This window comes from Aspergillus chevalieri, chromosome 5, assembly GCF_016861735.1.
Source record: "Aspergillus chevalieri M1 DNA, chromosome 5, nearly complete sequence".
Classification (NCBI taxonomy): domain Eukaryota; kingdom Fungi; phylum Ascomycota; class Eurotiomycetes; order Eurotiales; family Aspergillaceae; genus Aspergillus; species Aspergillus chevalieri.
This window is the reverse complement of record NC_057366.1, coordinates 963,369-981,403: the sequence shown is the minus strand read 5'-3', so window position 1 is coordinate 981,403 and position 18,035 is coordinate 963,369. Positions and strand designations below refer to the sequence as shown.

Here is an 18,035-nt window from a genome sequence, read left to right as displayed (position 1 = left end):
AAAACGTAAGAACAAAAAAAAAATATCATAGCCATCGTCATCATCGTAAAGCCAAAAGAACACCCCTGGTATCCCAGATTCAAGAATCGCTTTCATAGATCATCCGTTCTATTCCATCCATGATTATATAAGAGCAAGGGAAATCGAAAAGAGTAAGAAAATGGGCAATCTCACAATAGGTAAGAGCTCTGTTTTTGAGTGTGATGCCTCATGCTCCCAACGAAGGAACACTGCTGTTCACCGATGATTTTCGGTCCAGAGACTTGCTCGATCTTCCAACAAAAAACTCCGCCGGTCGATTAACTAGCACCTGTGCGGGATAGATGACCACTGGGCCTTTGTCCTCTTCCCTGTCATCGTGCTCCTTCACCACGAGTGGGAATAAGAACAAGCGCACGGAACCCTCACCTGCCCCGGAGTCGGGAGCACTGTGTTCGTTCATCAATGCTTTGTTGAAATGAACGCGTCGCGTTACAACTCCATTGGCGCCGAACTCGGCCAGGAGAGGACGGACCATGTAGTATTCATCCAATTGGGTGCGCATCTCTATGGACAAAGTGACTGCGAGCTGCAGCACGGTGCGCAGAGAATCATGGAGCTCTTCTTTCTTTTCTTTCGGCGGCGGACAGATACTTCCCAGGGTATCGTATATTTCATGCATGATGGCCTCGATCTCAATCTCACGCTGTTTGGCAAACGAAGGGCTCTTAGACAGCAGAGATAAGGTAGTAGCCCGCCAGCGATGGACGGCAGTAAGCTTCCCAGCCTCGGCGAGTTGTTCCTCGAGACTGTTTAGCTTTTGTTGTTTTTCACTGTCTATGCCAAACATGTACGGCGCAAAGATAAACTTCCACATCATTGTCATGGTTACGGACATGAACACATCCCGACGACCGACTCTATCCTTCAAGTATGATTCCACGTCGGATCCATCGAGAATGGTGTTGTCGAATCGGTCGATCAGCTTGTCGACATCCAATCGGTCCAGTTTATCGACGTCCAATCGAGCAGCCATTATTGGGTCTTCTTCCAATCGTTCTTTCCGTGCTTTCTGTTCTTGCAGTTGATCGAATTTCAGGTACTTGAGGTCGTCGGAATGTTTGGAGAAGCGTTTCACCCAATGCCGCACATGAACATACAAATTGTGGCAGGCTGCTCTGAAGAATTCATCATCACGGAGGACCAGAACATTATCAAGACCTGATGCGATTTTATGTTGTAATTTCTGTACCTCCTCCCGCTCCCGCTGGAGTTCCTCGCGTAGACGGCGTAGGTCTGCGTTCTTTTCATCCACCTCCCATCGTATCCGGTCTTGTGTATCAGTAATCGCTTGTCGGCATTGCGTCCTGAGTTCCTCAATTTCGCGGGCCGAGAATTCCTGGAATTCTTGGAGTTCTCGTTCGTGGGCTGCGGCGAGGTTGACCTTCTCTCCCGTCAATTCCTCGTTTTCTTCAGTCAACCGATTGACTTCCTTCTGAAACCACTCCACGGACTTCTTCAATTCTTCGACTTCCTCTGCTCTATCTCGCAAATCGGTATTTTGCGAGTTAAGAGCCTGGTCACTCTTACGACGGGCGACAGTGGTCTTTTTGAGTTTGTCTTCGGCGGCATCACGCTCAACAGTAAGCAGTCGATTCTCTGAAATCAATTGATCTAAGCGAAATTCGAGTTGTTGGAGATGTTGCATACTCCGGCGATGTCGGACGCTAGGTGGACGGCTGGGCGACCGTGGGGAACTGGGAGTTTCGCCCCAAGCCTCCTATACGAGCGATATAAATTAGCGATTTTCAAAAATAAAAATAGAACGAGAAAAAAAGTAAAAATAAAATAAAACACATACATATACGTCCGTCATGCCGCGTATCGGTCGCTTGCCCTTGTCGGTGACGGGATCATAGGAGGACGACGAGGCGATACGTTCGATGTTAATGTCGGTGGGCGGTGGCTGGGGCCCATTTTCCTCCTGCAATGCCCGACTGGCCGCCCGCAAATCACCGCTCATGTCGCGAGTCGTTTTGCTCTTGCGACGCAGCGACCGTGGAACATCCGGACTGTGAGGAGCTTGCTGCATATTTGGCGCGCCATGGAAGTTGCTCATGCTGCTGGGTCGCAGAATCGGCTTGCGCTCCGGTGTTTGCGGCCTTCGTGCGACCGGTAGGCTGTTTTGTCGAACTGGAGGTCTGATAACTTCATACTCGCCATGCTTCTTGGTTGCTTGTCGCGCCCATGCATTGCCCATGTACTTCCGGATCGGAGATGTTGACCTTGGTGTCCGTGGTCGCAGCGACTCTACAGGCTTGATCTCCAATCGGGGCTTCCCGTTTCGATCCGTGGTTCGTGCTCCGTCGGTTATCTCCACGCGATTTCGTGGTTCTGGTAGTGGAGGTGACGGAGCCAGTGATCGCGATGGTGACGGTGTTTTCGTTGGACTCCGGCCCGACGGACTGACTTCCCGACTGGTATCTACCGCTGTTGGCGACGAGTCGACAACTGTAGATGACTGCTCGTCCGAGGACGGAGGACCATGTGCAGACCACTCATTATCGGGACTCTGTTCTGCACTTTTGGCGCTACCCCCTGAGATTGGATCAATCTCAATTGCTGGCGATTCACCTGTCGTCCCATCTGATAGAATGGAAACCTTGTAGTACTCATCTACCTCGACATCAATAGCGACATCCGTAATCGTCGTTTCAGGATTAGTTGTCGTAGACAGCTGGAACGACGGTTCGTCCTCAAATGGCTCAGCAGAAGACAGTCGCTCTCTCTGGCCCTCCTGCGAAGTGATAGGTGCCTCCGAGACCCGGGTCACGTCTTCGTTTTCGAATCCGCGACTCACTTCGGGTTCCGTGGTCTCATCCTCGGCCCTATCTTTTACCGACTGGCTCTTTGAAGGTAGTCGAAATGTTCCCCGTTTCAAGTTGGGGAAGATGCTGGCCACTCCTTTAAACCGACGAGATGTACTGGACTCCGAGGCAGAATCGGAGGCCTTGCCTGCGTGAGATTCGTTGACAGCCTCGACATTGTCATTGCTCCTCGGTTCTTGCATTGTTACTTGTTCCTCACCAAATTTTCCTGACTGTCCCTCTTGTACCTCCTTGCTCTTTTCTAGCGTAAGCGGCTGTTCATCCTCCAATGGCTGAGCAGTATGTTGCCCTTCGACTGGTTCTATAGGCTCCCTTCGGTGTGGTTGCTCAACAAGCTCCTGGAGAGCCTTTTCGCCTGCCGTCTCTGAATCCTCGACCTTGACCTTTGGATCCTCTACCTGTTCATCACCCTGAGGCAGTTTTGTATCCTCAACCTGCTCGCTCACAAGAGGTGGCTGTTCAATAAATGCGGTGGTAGACTCTGAGAGAATCCCTTCTGGTGAAGTTGGACTCTCGTGTTTTTCTTTGGTCCGTTTCCTCGCTCGTTTCTTTTCCTTCCTTGACCTCTTACGACTTGGAGTGGCAGGGGCAGATTCTTCTCTCGGCTCGGCCGTCGGAGAGTCGTGTGCCAAGACGGTTTCCTGGGGATTCCACGATTCCTCCTGGATGCTGGATGATTGCTCGCTTGGTACAACATCCGAAGCTGGCTTCTCCGAAACTTCACCAAGATCGACAGTGGCAGCTGGTTCATTCGCAGGGATGGGTCCAACGATACCCAGAAGGCTTTCACTTTTCTCTGTCTGGATAGAGGGAAGCTCCGCGGTTTCTCGACTTGTAAGCCTAGATTCTTTCGTCTTCTCTTCCGTGGTGGGCGCCGTTTCGGGAACAAGTTCGCGTTCCTCGTCTGCTGGAGTGAAGGCTGATACCTGTGTGCGTTGCTCTTCAGGCTGGACTTGACTATCGTAACCTGCCTGAGTCTCCATGCCCTTGTTCATCTCGATAGGTCCAGCGATAGCTTCAGGTTCGTCTGGTGATGACTCGGCACGAGGCTCTTCGTTCAGAGCAGGTACTAACTGGTTGTCATCAACCTGTTCCGAGGAAGGAGAAGCGAAAGGGACTTCTCGACCTTGTTCTATCTGCGAGGAAATTGAAGGATCAGTCCACAGGTCTTTTCTCAGATTGTTAGCGGTGGTATTTTCCACATAGTGGGGTTGGTAATTACCGGAATCCGCAGCAGGTGCAGTAGGCTTGGACTCTGTCACAGGCAATATTCCCGTGGGATTTCCTTCGGACAAAGCTTGTTGAGCTCGCTCTCGCTCTCTCTCAGCTTCGGCTTCGGCGAGCTGCTCGAGAATTCTGGACCGGCGTCTTCTGTGGTTCCTGGCTTTTTTCTTTGCATTACCAGGCAAGTCTTCGGCATCTGTCTGTTCCGGATGAAGTGTGGGTTCCGATGTAGGGGTGAGCAATCCTGCCTCTTTAGGCTCGAATCTGGCCTCAGATTGACTTTGTGGGTGGTCCAGTTGAGTTTCCAGGTCAGACTTTAGCTCCTCCTTCTCGTTGACTTGCGGAGCTTCTTGTGCAATAGCCTCATCACTCTTCTGCGCCGGAGCCTCTCGTGGCTCCTCCACCTTTACCTGTCCTTGAAAATCTGGAGTTACGGACTCAATCGGAGTGTCCGCAGGTGCGTCGACGATCTTGAATCCTTCCGCGCTGGCGCTATCAGGGATCGTTTGGCTTGATTTCACAGCAGAATTATTGTCCGGCTGCTGCTGTTGCAGCTCTTGAACAGGCGTTTCGTGTACAGCATTTGGCTGAGCGGACTCCACAGGAGGCTCATCAGGTGATTGCCCCATGCTGAAGATCATTGACCTGCGTTTCTTCCGTTCCTTCTTAGCCTGTTTTTTAGACATGATGGGGCCAAGGTGCTCTTGGGTTTCAGTCACTGGACTCTCGACGGCCTTCTCTTTGGTTGCTTCTTCTGAGGCGGCAGGTGCGGCAGGTATTTCAATGGAAGGGGCATCAGTCACGTTCTCAGCAGGAGCAGGCTGCTCGACTTCTGACGAGGCCGAGCGACGGTGCTTCTTCTTGTTCTTCTTCGAGTTCGTGCGACTTGGCGGTTCAGTGCCTGGTGCCTCCTCATTGGCCTTCTCGAGACTTGATAGCTCCTGGAAAGTTGTCGCGGCGTTTGGAGGTTGGTCTTGGGCGTGCACCGGGTCATCTTGTGGCACATCTTTTGTGGGACTCAGTTCAGTCGCAGTTGGATCTTGGGCAGGAGCAGTGACATTGGTACCCACAACCTGATCTTCCTTTGGTGCTTCCTCGACGTGGTCTGGGTTTGTCGAAACAGGCTCCACGCTGGCGGTAATATCGCGCTCTTTCTCAGCAGGCTTTGACTCTGTTACGATTGGCTCGCCAGTTGTACCAGGGGTCCGCACGGTAGGTGCAATGTCGTCTTGGGCTTTTTCTTGAGTGGGCTCCACTTCCACGACAGGCTCCTGCACACTAGTAGTTTCCGGCTGAGAAGGTGCATCGCTTTGAGGAGGTTCTTGTTCAACGCTTGTCTCGGGGGCTTCTGTACGCTCCATATCTGCGGGCGGGACGTCATCTCTGGGCTGTTCTGCAATGTCTTCGGTCGGCTCATGGGCGATATCGCTGTCTTTCTCGACCGAAGGTGCCTTAACAGGAGTGATGTCGTCTATCGAAGCAGTCTCATCTTGCGGAATCGCTGGGACAGATTCATCGAGCGATGTAGAGCGGCGCTTCTTTCTTCTCTCTTTCTTAGCCTTCTTCTTTTGGGCCGGCGTCAATGGGGCGTCAGCACCAGCAACGCTCTCGTTTTCTGCTATGAAGTGAGGCATCTCTCTTTCAATCAGTTGTTCCTGGCTTGGCTCTTCGGCTGGTGTGACGGAGGATGGTAATGTGTGAGAAGTGACAGCGGGGATGTTCACATCTGCGACTTCTGCGTGGGGGGATGATGGCAGTTCGATAGACGCAGCTTCGTCGAGAGTGGTCGAGGGGGAACCATGTTTGCTTTCTTCTCCGCTGCCCTCCACATCTTGTTTGTCTTCCTGTGTAGTTCCTGGCTCCAATAGAGGTGCAGACGCAGGTGTCTGTTTGGCTTCGAGCGACAACGGCCCTGGTGCGGCAATATTGGACTCCGATTTCTCCACAGGCGTAATTGGCACATTTTCGCTTGCTACGGGTACCGGTTCAACGTCTTGAGCACCCGCAGGTTCGGGGCTCTGACGGCGTGCATCAGTGGCTGGGACCTCACCGCTTGTTTCGAATGTCCCCGCCCCCGCCGCAGCATCAGCCGATTGCGAGTGTTCGGCTTCTGTCTCTGTCACGGACTCTAAGGAAGAAACAAACCTATCCTTTTCGTACTCCTCCTTTGATCTTGCTTGAGGAAACTTTTCGGTCGCATTGGCAGGCGTTTCGATATCCGCGGCCACCTCTGGGGTTACCTCCAACGCAGATTTCACGAGACTCTTGGGTTCATTTGCGATAGGTTGCCCAGTCTGTTCGGGAAATTCACCCAGTAACTGCTCGCTATCAGCCACCGTGGGCTCAATTTCTCCCTGCGGCTCGTCGCGGGCAATGTCAGACTGGGAATTTGTGTTCTGAGCCTCAATCGGAGCTTGTGTGCTTCCTATCCTCTCGACGAGCTGATTGCCCGGTTTTGGCGTACCAGCATCTTGCCTTTCCTCCTCGACAGGAGTAGATCTCGAAAACTCTTCAACGGGGCTAACCTGAACATCTTGAGCAGGCACTTCCGGTTCGAAAGATGTTTCGGTCCTCCACTCGCGTGGAGTGGGTGGTCCCGACACATCAATTGGACGCTCGAGTGACGAAGCGATGCTTCCCTCTCCATCATGCTTTTCAACAGCGTCCCAGAAATCAGTACCGGAATCCTGGGTTGACTCGGCATACCCGTCTCGAGAAGTCGCGGTCTCCGTCGTTACGCTCTGGGCCTCATCGCTTGGCTGGGCCTCCTGGCTCACTTCAACAGTATTATGCTCATTTTCGGCGGTGGCACCGAGGACGCGTTCAGTTTCTGACGCGATGGCTGTCGATTCCATCTCGGGTACAGGGAGTTGTTCGCCAATTGGAGCCCGTGACACAGGCATGTCTTCAGCAGCGGGTACTTCTGACTCCGTCTTCTCACTTTCTTGGGGATCTGTATGCTCATCATGCGCCAGATCCACACTTTGCGACCTTTCGGATTCCAGGTCTGGTTCTTCTATTATAGGGGACAAAGTGCGGTAAGGCTCTTGCCCATCCTCCGATTGCTGGCTTCCGTCCAGAAAAGCAGTAGACTGCTCCGCGGGTGGGCTCAAATCACCCTCTCGTAAATCTCTCGCAACTCCCTCCTCAGGGACAGGCTTGTCATTCGTAGAGCCCGTAGCAGCTGCGAGCGCAGCATCAACGATTGCTGCAGATTCAGTAGGAAAATTCGATCGCGTTTGCTCCTCTTTGGACGCTGGAGTCGGTGCAATATCAGAAGCAGTCTCGTCCTTGGCTGCTGGCGTGACTTCAATATCAGGAACGACTGGCTTGTCCTCCTTGACATCGGTCTGAGCCTCCGGGTCGGGCTGGCTTTCTCTTGTATCGACTGCCGCAGCAACAGCTGCAACGACGCCACCGAAGCCAGGAGTCGATGGTGCCTGCTCCTCCTTGGGTATAGTGACAGGAACCGTAGGGACAATTTTATTCTTTACTGGTGGCGTAACCTCGATGTCAGGAACGACCGCTTTGTCCTCCCTAATCTGTGGAGACCGAGTTTCAGGGATCGGTTGCTCTTCTCCAGCATCAACTCCAGCAAAGTCCTTTAAGTTCTCAAACTTCTCTTTCTGCGTTGGTGCTGTCATATCCGTCGGCTCTGGGGCAGAACTTTCCTTCTCTGGCAGATCAGAAGGTCCCGACTCGGGAGGAAAATGGTCCTCGTCCGCGTCAGAGATATCGATGTCATCATCCTGGATCTTCGGCGGCTCATAGGGCCTAGGTGCTAGACTCCCACCGAATGAACGAGACCCCATCCCTCCAAACGACCGAGGCATGATGAAATACTTGTGAGGATCCCAGAGGAGTTCAGCGGGAGAGTGGATGTCGAATTCATGCTTGTGCTTTTCTCTCTCCCTCATAATCTCGGACGCGGTCCATTCTTCGTCGATTGTGTCGAACTCGTGGAAGTCTATGTCCTTTTCTCTCGCCTTTGCGTACTTCTCCTCCAGTTCGTCCTCGGGTTCTTGGGAAGGAATTGCAACGGAGAGACTGGGCTTTCGTTGTGGCTCGATCTGGACATCTTGCGTAGGGTTTACCACTTCGTCTTCCTGATGTTTGTCGTAAGGCGGAGGAGAATCTTTCTTGACTCTCGCTTCGGTGGGTTCTTCCTGCTGAGCGTCTGAGGAAGTCATAGCTTTCTCCTTCCCCTTTCCCTCCGGCTCTTCCTCGCCAGCCGCTTCCTGAGGAGGTGCGACAGAAAGATCGCGCGGTTGATCAGGCTGGACGTCTTGGCTCAGTGGAGGTTGCCGAGAAGGAGCTGTTTTGGGGAATTCCGGCTCAACCTGCTGCTCCGGCAGAGCATTTTGAATCGTCTCTACCACCTCCCAGTCGCTCGTGTCTTTTTCCCTCGCTTCAGGTGAAATAGAATCCCTGTAGGTTGTCCCTTTGACGAGCGGTTCTTGCTGAGAGTCTGGCAGGGCCTTTTCGATCTCCTTGGCCTTCTCCGGGTTGCCATCCTCACTGGATCTCTGAGGAATCATGTTCGAGGGATCAGATTGGAACGCGTCATTGAGATGGATGTCTCGGTTCAGATCGGGTTGAGAAGAAATTGTGGTCGATGTGTCAGGCTGGATTTCGTCCTCGGCCTCTTCCAGAATGGGCTCCAGAGAATGAGGCGTGAACTGCTCCTGTGGCTGGGACTCTTCATTCAAAAGAGGCTCCTGGGAGGGAAATTTGATTGTGAGCTCAGGCTTGGGCTTGTCTTCAGGGTGGTTAAAAGCAGGCTCCTCAGAAGGGAGCAGATCAGGTTGGTGGTGATCCTCTGGCTGGGTCTCATGCAGGGCAGGTTCCTGAGAAGGGACCGTGATGGAGAAGCCAGACTCGGGCTGGCCCTCAAATTGAGCGTCTTGATTCAGAGCAGGTTCATTGAGGGACGTAACGGAGAGCTCAAGCTCGGGTTTCTCCTCAGGCTGTGAATCTCGGTCTAGAATGGGCTCCTGAGAAGGGAATGTTGTTGAGAAAACAGGCTTTAATTGCCCGTCAGGCTGGTTCATCATGTTCCAGCTGTCCTCACTAGAAAGAACACCCAGGTCCTCTACCGACGCATTGAGGGATGAGTCGTTACTTGATGGAAGTGGTGGAAGTTGCTCGTTGATTGGTTCCGGGACATTTGCCATTTCCTTCTCATTCACCCCGTCATCGCCAACAGTTTCCTGGAAAGGAAGACCAAACTCAGGCTGCTCCTCCTGAACACCTTGCGTCAGATCTACCTGATTCCAGTCTTCCTCGCTTGGGGCGAGGTGTTCAACTGACGCGTTCAACGATGAGCCTTTGCTTGACGGAAGTGGCGGGAGTTGCTCGTCGATTGGTTCTTGGGTCTCTGCCTTTTCGCTAAAACCCTTCTCCGCCTCGTCACCGCCAAAGTGTTCCTGAGAAGGAATTGTGATTGAAGGTCCGGGTTGATGTTCATCCTCGGACTGGAGAGCGGGCGTCGAGACCGAAGGCTCAGGCTGGACATCTCGGCTTAAATCTACTGGGTTCTGGCTTTGATCATCGGGAACGGCACTCAGATCCTCTACCGACGCGTTGAGTGAACCATGGCTCGATGGCAGCGGTGGAAATTGCTCATCAATTGGTGCTTGGACTTCCACCTTTTGAATGTCCCTCTCGCTCTCGTCCTTCCCCTTCTGGTATTCCTCGCCAATGCGTTCTCGAGAAGGCGTTGAGGAACTAGACTTGACCTCATTAGGGTGGATATCTTCGGTAAAGTTGACGGTGTCCCGGGTTTGCTCATTGGGAACAGTGCCCAGGTCCTCTACCGACGCGTTGAGTGAACCATGGCTGGACGGGAGTGCTGGAAGTGGCCCATCAATTGGTTCGTGGACCTCCATCTTCTCGCTTTCTTTTTCAGCCTGTTCTTTCTTCTCCATCTTTTCTTCGCCAGTGCGTTCCTGAGGAGTTGTGAGACCAAGCTCGAGCTTCTTGGAGTGGACATCGTGAGTCAGGTCGAGCACCTTCCACCCTTGCGTATCGGGGACAGCACTCAGGTTTTCTACCGATGCGTTAAGGGAACCATGGCTGGACGGAAGGGGCGGAAACGGCTCGTCGATTGGTTCTTGGGCTTCCGCATCTCTGCTGATTTCCTTCTCCGCCTCTTTTTCCAACTCAGCAGAGACTTGAGCAGGGATTGAGAGATCAGCCTTGGGTTGCTCTTCTTGGCTCAGGGCGGGTTCTTGAGAAGGGATCACGGTACAAGGTTCAGACTGAGACTGCTCTTCAATCTGACCATCCTGGGTTGGTTCAACCACCTCCAAGCCCTTCTCATACGGCGCTGCCCTCAAGTCCTCCACCGGCGACGTATTCCTCGACGAACTCTTACTCGACGGCAATGATGGAAGCTGCTCCTCGGTATGGTGCTGGTGCTGTCCATTCTGCTCGACAAGGAACAAAGGCATGATTTCGCGCGAGTTCACAAACTCCATTGATCTTCGGCGAGCGCGTCTCTCAGGCGGAGAGCTGAGTGACATAACCGGGGGCTCGGGAGAACCAACAGATGGTGAGCGACGGCCTGTAGGTGATGTGGAGGGCGGACGACGGAATTGCAGGGGAATGGCTGTGGGGGAGTCCAGCATGGAAAGTCGACGTGACCGGTCGCCATCGTTGGCTTGCAGCGATTGTCTCTGCTGATTCAATTCCGGCGAGGTAGGCCTACTTCGGGATTTCGGGCCCACATCAAAGATGGCCTTCGCTGAACCAGGAGGGGATATTGAACGGCTCCTGAGTCGGGAATCAGGCACGCTTAGGGGGAAGGGAAGTCTCGAGTCCTCCGTGTTGTCTTTTGTATCGTCTATCTTTACTGGCGACTCGAGAGAACGCGCAGGTTCATGCTCTTCGGCATCCTTGCGGGCCTATACACGAAAGTAACGAACTTGCTTTAGCATATTGACTCTAATCAAAAGCATACGGACAACGTAAACGTAATTTGGCAGGCATGATACATATAACCGTAATTCATAAATCACACGTAAATCAAAGTAAATCACAAAGAAAAAAAGGGTTATACCTTCTCATACTCCTCCTCTCTACCATTAGGACTCGCAATTCCTTCAGCCTCCTGGCGTCGTCTTTCTTCTTCTCTCCGGCGTCTTTCCTCTCTCTGCTGACGAGAAAATCTGTACCTTTGCACGTTGATGTCTTCTTCGTCCCTATTTCCTTGGCCATTCTCCGGCACATTGTCGTCATTCGAATCTGGTTCATCTCTACGCCGGCGGTCCTCGCCGTCTGGCGCTAGCACGAGTTCATCCGAAAGCGTTTCCTCAAAGGTTCTGGGTTGAGGCTTGTTCTCCAAGGCAGCATCACCCGTGACTACAGGAGCTGGCCCATCCTCGCTTCGGGGCTCGTTCCAAATCAACGGCCGCGGTGCAGGAGAAGTGTCCTTGGGGCCTCTGGCTTTGCGACCTTCATCCGGAGCGACATCCCGCTCATCCTTCCCCTTGTATTCCTCGCTAGGTTGCTCACGGGATGTGACAGCAGGTGACGGTTCTTTGGGGCCCTGTCGCGTGGTCGTCTCAGATCGCTGAGAGCGCTGCTGTTGCTGCTGAGATGTGAACTGGCCACGCTCACGGGAGTCAGGGTTGTCACTTTTCGAAGCCCATGCCGGTTTTGGATGGTCCTCGTTGGCCTCCTTAGGATTGGGGCCTGCGGGGAGCGAGTCGTTCGTTCTGTGCGACTGATCTTGACTCCGGCGCTCCTGCCTGGCTGACTCCGGAACTGAGACCGCGCACACAGCGTCCTTGGGTCCCTTTTCTGACGAAGCAACATTGTCATTCTTTGAGTGCAATTTGTCTTGGCTTCGGCGCCCCCGTCGTAACGGCAACCTGGAAACTGCAGGAGCGGCTTCTCTTTCCCTTGAAGGCACGGGTTTGCGGTTATCCTCCAAAACAAATTCGCTTCTGCTCAAGTCGTCCTGGCTCAAGCGGTAGCCTGTTGGAGAAGGGGCCCTGGGAATTTCCCCCACAACAAGTTCACTTTTGCTCAGATCGTCCTGGCTCAAGTGGTAGCCTGTTGGAGAAGGGGCCCTGGGAATTTCCCCCACAACAAGTTCACTTTTGCTCAGATCGTCCTGGCTCAAGCGGTACCCGCTTGGCGAAGGAGTCCTGGGAATTTCTCCGGGAACGAGCTCGCTTTTGTTTAGATCGTCCTGGCTCATGCGGTAGCCGCTGCCTGGCGATGGCGGGGAAACTGGACGTTCAGTCTCCCTGGGAATTTCTCCGAGAACGAGCTCACTTTTGTTTAGATCGTCCTGGCTCATGCGGTAGCCGCTGCTTGGCGATGGCGGGGAAACTGAACGTTCAGTCTCCCTGGGAGTTTCTGATTGGTGGTAATCTTCCCAGGGACTCTCATTCCTCACTGGCTCCCGTTCACCTTTGCCTCGGGGTTGCTCGCCAATTGGCTGTGGCGGGAAAGCAGCAAGTACAGTCGGTGCGAACTCTCCTGGAACATTGACGTTCTGCTCCTCTTTAGAGGGAACGTCGTTGTTTACTGGCCCCTGTTTCTTTTCGCTTTGAGGCTCCTCGCGGATTGGCTCCGGCCGGGAAACATCAATAGCAGTCTTCCTCGGGTCATCACGAGCACTGTCCCGATTTGAGCGTCTCCTGGGTGGTCTGTCGTTGTCTTTAGGGCGCTTTCCTTCGGCAACTGGGCGAGAAGGGTCTTCGGTTGGCTGCACTGGCTCTTCGTCGAAGCTACCAGGCATGATCTCTTTGGCCTTGGATGCATTGAAGCGTTCAATGGCATCTCTGTGCCGCTTGACCTCAGGTGCATCCATAGCCTCTGGTTTCCTTTCCTCGCGCGGAGGCGTCTGAGCCTCATCCTGGCCAGCCCCATGAGGCTCATGTTTCTGCAAAGAGGGTTCAGGTTCCGAAAATTCGTGATGTTCAGCCTGCGGTGACGACGAGCGCGTATCGTAGTAGGTATCAGCAGGCAAGATTGCCGGATCGAAGCCTGCATCCTTGGTGGTAGCATTAAGGATAGCTGCAAACTCGATTTCCTGTTGGATAGAACCCCTTTGCATGTCCCGAGCCGTGCCATGATCAATAGAATCTTTTTGCATGTCATCGGGTTCGTGTTCGTGAGCAATCTCGTAATCAACAGAGTCTTGCTCAGAAGATGTCTCGGGGACTTCGTATTCACGGGTTTCGTTTCCACCCCATGTCACGCGGGAGCCAGTAGTCGATCCTTGCTCATGACGACGTGCTTCTGCTTCTTCCTTATGAGAGGGTTCTGCAGCGGCCGGATCCGGAGATGCGATGTCTCTTACCGACCCGTTTTGGCTATGAGGAGGAGTGGGCTCGATGAGATTCAATCGGGGAATGGACCAGGGGTGTCCTTGAAGATATTGGGACGGAGGCTCGATATCTTGCTGGGATGGAGATTCTGGCTCATCTCTAGGTATCGTAGATATTGAGGCCTTATCTCGACGCCCCGTTTGTGCATCAGGGCTATGGCCGATTCCCTCGGGGGAAAAGAACGTCGCGTAGCTTTCGTGCGTAGACTTCGTGCTTGGGACCCTGGAGGCTGAGTTCCTGTCATGTCTCGGTTGATCCTCCGTTGCTATCTGCGATTCATCTTCAATATCAACATCGGCAGGCTCCGGCTGTGTTCGAGGCTCCTCCTTGGGCTCAACACGAGCAGGCTCTGGTCGTGGCTGTGGCCTTTCATCAATGTCAGCACGAGCAGGCTCCACGCTGCTCTGACCCCATCCCACCTCCGAAGAGGGAAGACGTCGGTCAGCACGACGCTTTGCACTACGCTCCTTGTGACGCTGGCTACTCTCCGAAGCACTCTCACTCGGCGCCCTGCTAGACATGGCCGCAGCTGCAGTCGCAGCTCCTATCGCACCAGCGGCAGCAGGGCCGACCCAGGATGATGAATCATCATTGCCCCGCCGACGACGGTCCGGAGAGCGGTCCCTGCGAGTTGATGATCGAGAACGGGACCGACTCCTTCCCCGCTCGGGCTCCAGTTCCAGACGTTCCAGGCGACGTGGTTTCCGATTCTCCTCTTCGCTTTCATGGTCACGAATTTGGATGCCTTGATCGCGGTCGCTGTCACGTCTTTCTCTTCCGCGGCGAGCGGCACGGCGCTCCTTGTCTTCTTGTTCCTCAGTTAGGTCGAACTGGACTGACGCTTGGTCCGCCGGGCGACGTTTGTAGCTAGGGGTTGTAAAGTCTTGGAACGGTCCGGGATAGAAGTCGGGGGATGACTCCCGTCGTCGATGAGTGCGGTTCCAGTTCGTAGACACATCGCTACGTTGCGGATAAACCTGTCTCCCAGACCCGGGGTCGTAAAAAGCGTCTGGTGGAAAGAACGGAGGAACGGTGGGGGCATTGTACACTGGAACTGGCTCCCCCTGAGATGAGTAGACGGCCTGCGAAACCGGTGTTACAGGTTGTGGTTGTTGAAGCGGAATCGGTCCGGTGGGAATAAAAGCAGGCTCCTTGACGGGAGGTGACTGCGGGAAGCTACCAGTATTGAACTGCGGGGGATCTGAGGCAGGGACGGGATCCAGATGTTGTAAACTTTCGGAACTGCTGCTGCTGGGGCTGGAAAAGTGTTCCCCTTCTTTACGATAACCTGAAGCTAACGCAGCCGTTCCAAGAGCAGCGCCAGCGAGAATAGAGCCAGTGGGGAACTCACTGTGAGAGGGGCTGTCCCTTCTCTGCTCATTCTTTTTCTTGTCCTTCTTGCTTCCCCACCCCCAGTTCCACTTTGATGTCCCCGAGTCGGATGAATCTTCGCTGCTGCTGCTGCCGCCAAATGCCAGCGCGGAACTAACGCTAGATTCCTGTCCTTCCGAGCAATCTTGCCATTCGTCATCCTCGGGGGCGGACGGAGCGCTCTGAGGCCGACGCGAAGCCCTGCCGGCGAGAATCTCACCAGACCGACGGCCTTGGGTGGAGCCAGCCAATACCGTGGCCAAGGCACCCAGCTCGAGGAGTTTCGCATTTACGTCCTCATCTTTCTTCTTTCCTTTTCCCTTCTTCGGCTTCTTGGGCTTTTTTGTATATGCCGATCCAAATGCAAGATCATCATCCAAGGACGAAGAGGAAGAATTGTTATTGCTAAACGGGAAGAAACCCTTTCGCGATTTGGGCCTAGGCTTTTTCTTGTTCTCAGAAGGGGTATTGAAGAATGATCCCAAGCTCCCCGCGGTAGTTGGTCTTGAGATATCGAGGTAGGAAGAAGACGAAGATTCCTCCGTAGTCGATTCCTTTCGACCTTTGCCTTTCCTCTTCGGGGAGCGACTGCGCTTCTTCTGAGAGCGGGACGTGGCGGCTGAGGCAACAGAACCAACCGCAGCTCCGAGGGCAAAATCACGAAGGGCGGAATTAGACCGGGACGAGGACCCAGACCGAGAATTGGAACCAGATCGTGATCGTGATCGCAAACGTGGTCCTTCGTATCTGCTCCTTCTCGGATCCGAATAGGAGTTGCGCCTGCCACCGCCTGGTGATTGACTGAGAGAAGAACGCCTGCGGCGATGGGAAGGCTTGCTCTTGTGGTCTGAATCGCTTTCACTGTCAGAGGAAAATGAAGATCGTGGACTACTGACTCGGCTGGGTCGAACATTGTACGAATCCTCGAAATCCGGGCTCTCGAACAGGGATTTAACCGCGTATCCAGAGAGTAAACCGCCAAACCAAGATTTCTTGGATGAGCTTCCGCGTCGTCGAGATTCGTCGTCTGATGGAGACGAATAGCGACTTGACTTGTTCACCCTGGAATCATTGCTGAAGCGATCTGAAGAGCGACGGCGCGGTCGGTAATTATGCTTCCGCGGGGCGTCTTTCGAGGTGGTACCTGGCTCAAAGCAGTACTTGCAGACCCCAATGGCTTCTGTGTAATCCTCGTACATGCCAACACCCTCATGATCCTTCCAGAAGTCCATAAACTTGTCCAAGGCGCCTCGCTGACGCTGTTGAAATGCCAAACCACCTGATTGGAACGGAGACGAGTGATAAACGGCTTGATGATCTGGGTGACTCGGATTGGAAGCGTAGTTCGGGTTATTCAAGGCGGGATTCGGATATATGGCTGGACCTGGCTGACCTATGGGAGAGTGGGGCTCATGGTTCTGCGTGTACGAGGATGGCGAAGGATGCTCAGAACTCGTCGCAGATGAGTTATGATGGTGATTCGCCATGTATCCCACCGCTGCTGCACCTAATGCCGCTCCGATGGTGGGGCCCATGCTATGAGATTGAGTAGGGCTGTTTTGAGTGTGTCCCACAGGCTGGATACCGGCCAATCCAGGTTCTTCAGGCGGCACAGAAGAGCCTGGAGTGTCATGGCTGGGCGGGCCGCTAGGAATACCGGCAGGGGCAGCAGAAGGTTTGTTTGGCTTTGAGGGCTTGGAAGGTTCCGGGGGCGGTTGTTGTTGGGGAACCGGATTATCCACGTCTGGAGATTCAGCATAGAATTCCGCCGCGGAGCCAAGTTGTCCCATACTACTAGGCTCTGGAGGTGGGTTGACGACCGGAGAAGCAGGCATCAGATGTGCTTGGCTGTTGGGAATGACCAGAGGCGGGTTAGGACGAACACCTGGTTGGTCCTGAACCGACTGCCCCTGGTCACCGTAGTAATCTGCTGCCTCTCCGGCCGGGTTGTACGGACGATATGGCTCTGCAGTATGGGTGGGGAATTGGCCTGGGAATTGCTGCGGGACGTGAGGGTCGAACGGGGCAGGCGAGGTAGGAGACGGATCAGATTGGCCTGGCATTAGCAGAGGCGGAATCGAAACAGGATTATTGTAATTAGGGGAGTCGTAATTATGATTATTATCGTATTGCATAGGAAATTGAGAAAAGCCATCCGAGGCAATATCGGCAGCAAATTGATCAGAGGTCGTGTGTGCAGCGCCAGTGTCTAGTGGGGGAAGAGACACATCACCAGGCGGCCAGCGCTGTGGCCCTCTCCACGGGTTGCTCTCTTCATTGGCGCTGTCATGCCGACTTCGAGACAGATTCCCATTCAGCCCCCTGGGCGCGGCTTCTGGACTGGAAGACCGTTCGCGATCACGTCTGCGCGCACCCCGTGCATCGCGGTCAACCTCTGCGACCGACTCGCTGGCAACACTAGGCTCATAGCTCCGACGGTCTGACGAAGACGGCGCCGGATCAGCCGACAAGTCCCCTAGACTACGCTCACGGTCGTCACCGCGTGGAGCAGCCTTGGACTTGGAATCTGTTTTCTTGCGCCAGATGCCGCTGGACTTCTTGCCATTGGAGCCGGACTGGCTGCGCCCGTCGGGAGTCGACGAGGACGACGAGCGCCTCATCAAGCCTTTAAACATCGTTGTTCTTGACGGTGGCCGATGTTGATGAGAGATTATAAGTACTCCGTAGGGCAGGAAGTGATCAGAGCGAAGCTGCCCGAACAGCAAAGGCGATCACGATCATGTGGGGTTTCTGTCGCCTCGTGCTTTTTTATTCCGGAGAATGGAATGTGGTGGTGTTATTGAATGGATCGATCGGGGGGAATGTGCGGGGGAGAAAATGGGTAAGAGATCTAGTATGAAATAAACAATTCAATCAGCACGGAAACCATGGGAGAATTGTTTGTAAACAAGCGGAAAGAACCGTGGTTCTGCCTTGGGAGCTTTCGTTGCTCCAGGGAAAGGAACCCGCTAAGATTTAGCGTCTCAGCCGTGGTTCCGAGCTGGAGATGAACGGAGACTGAGATTATCAGGAAGAGAGTACTCTGATACAGAGCAAAGATAGAATGAACGGAAGATGCAAGTAACAATGATATATCCCCCGATGGGATAGTAGAGTAATAATGGCGGTTGCTATGATGACGCTCACCTTTTGCTTTGCTGTCGAGGTCAAGAAGACAACTTGACGGGGTGGAGAGTCAATCGCGGTGAGGCTCCACTGCACGTGAAAA

The 18,035-nt window shown here is 53.8% G+C and overlaps 1 protein-coding gene across 1 annotated transcript; it reads right to left on the bottom strand.

Moving 5' to 3' along the window:
• Positions 1-208: 208 nt before the first annotated feature.
• Positions 209-17,442, bottom strand: lah (involucrin repeat protein; the record flags this gene model as incomplete). The annotated part of the gene is made up of 4 exons (XM_043280045.1): positions 209-1,759; positions 1,841-4,035; positions 4,090-10,996; positions 11,152-17,442. The coding sequence occupies 4 exons, from the start codon at positions 17,440-17,442 to the stop codon at positions 209-211; spliced, it is 16,944 nt and encodes a 5,647-aa protein (XP_043137663.1).
• Positions 17,443-18,035: the final 593 nt, after the last annotated feature.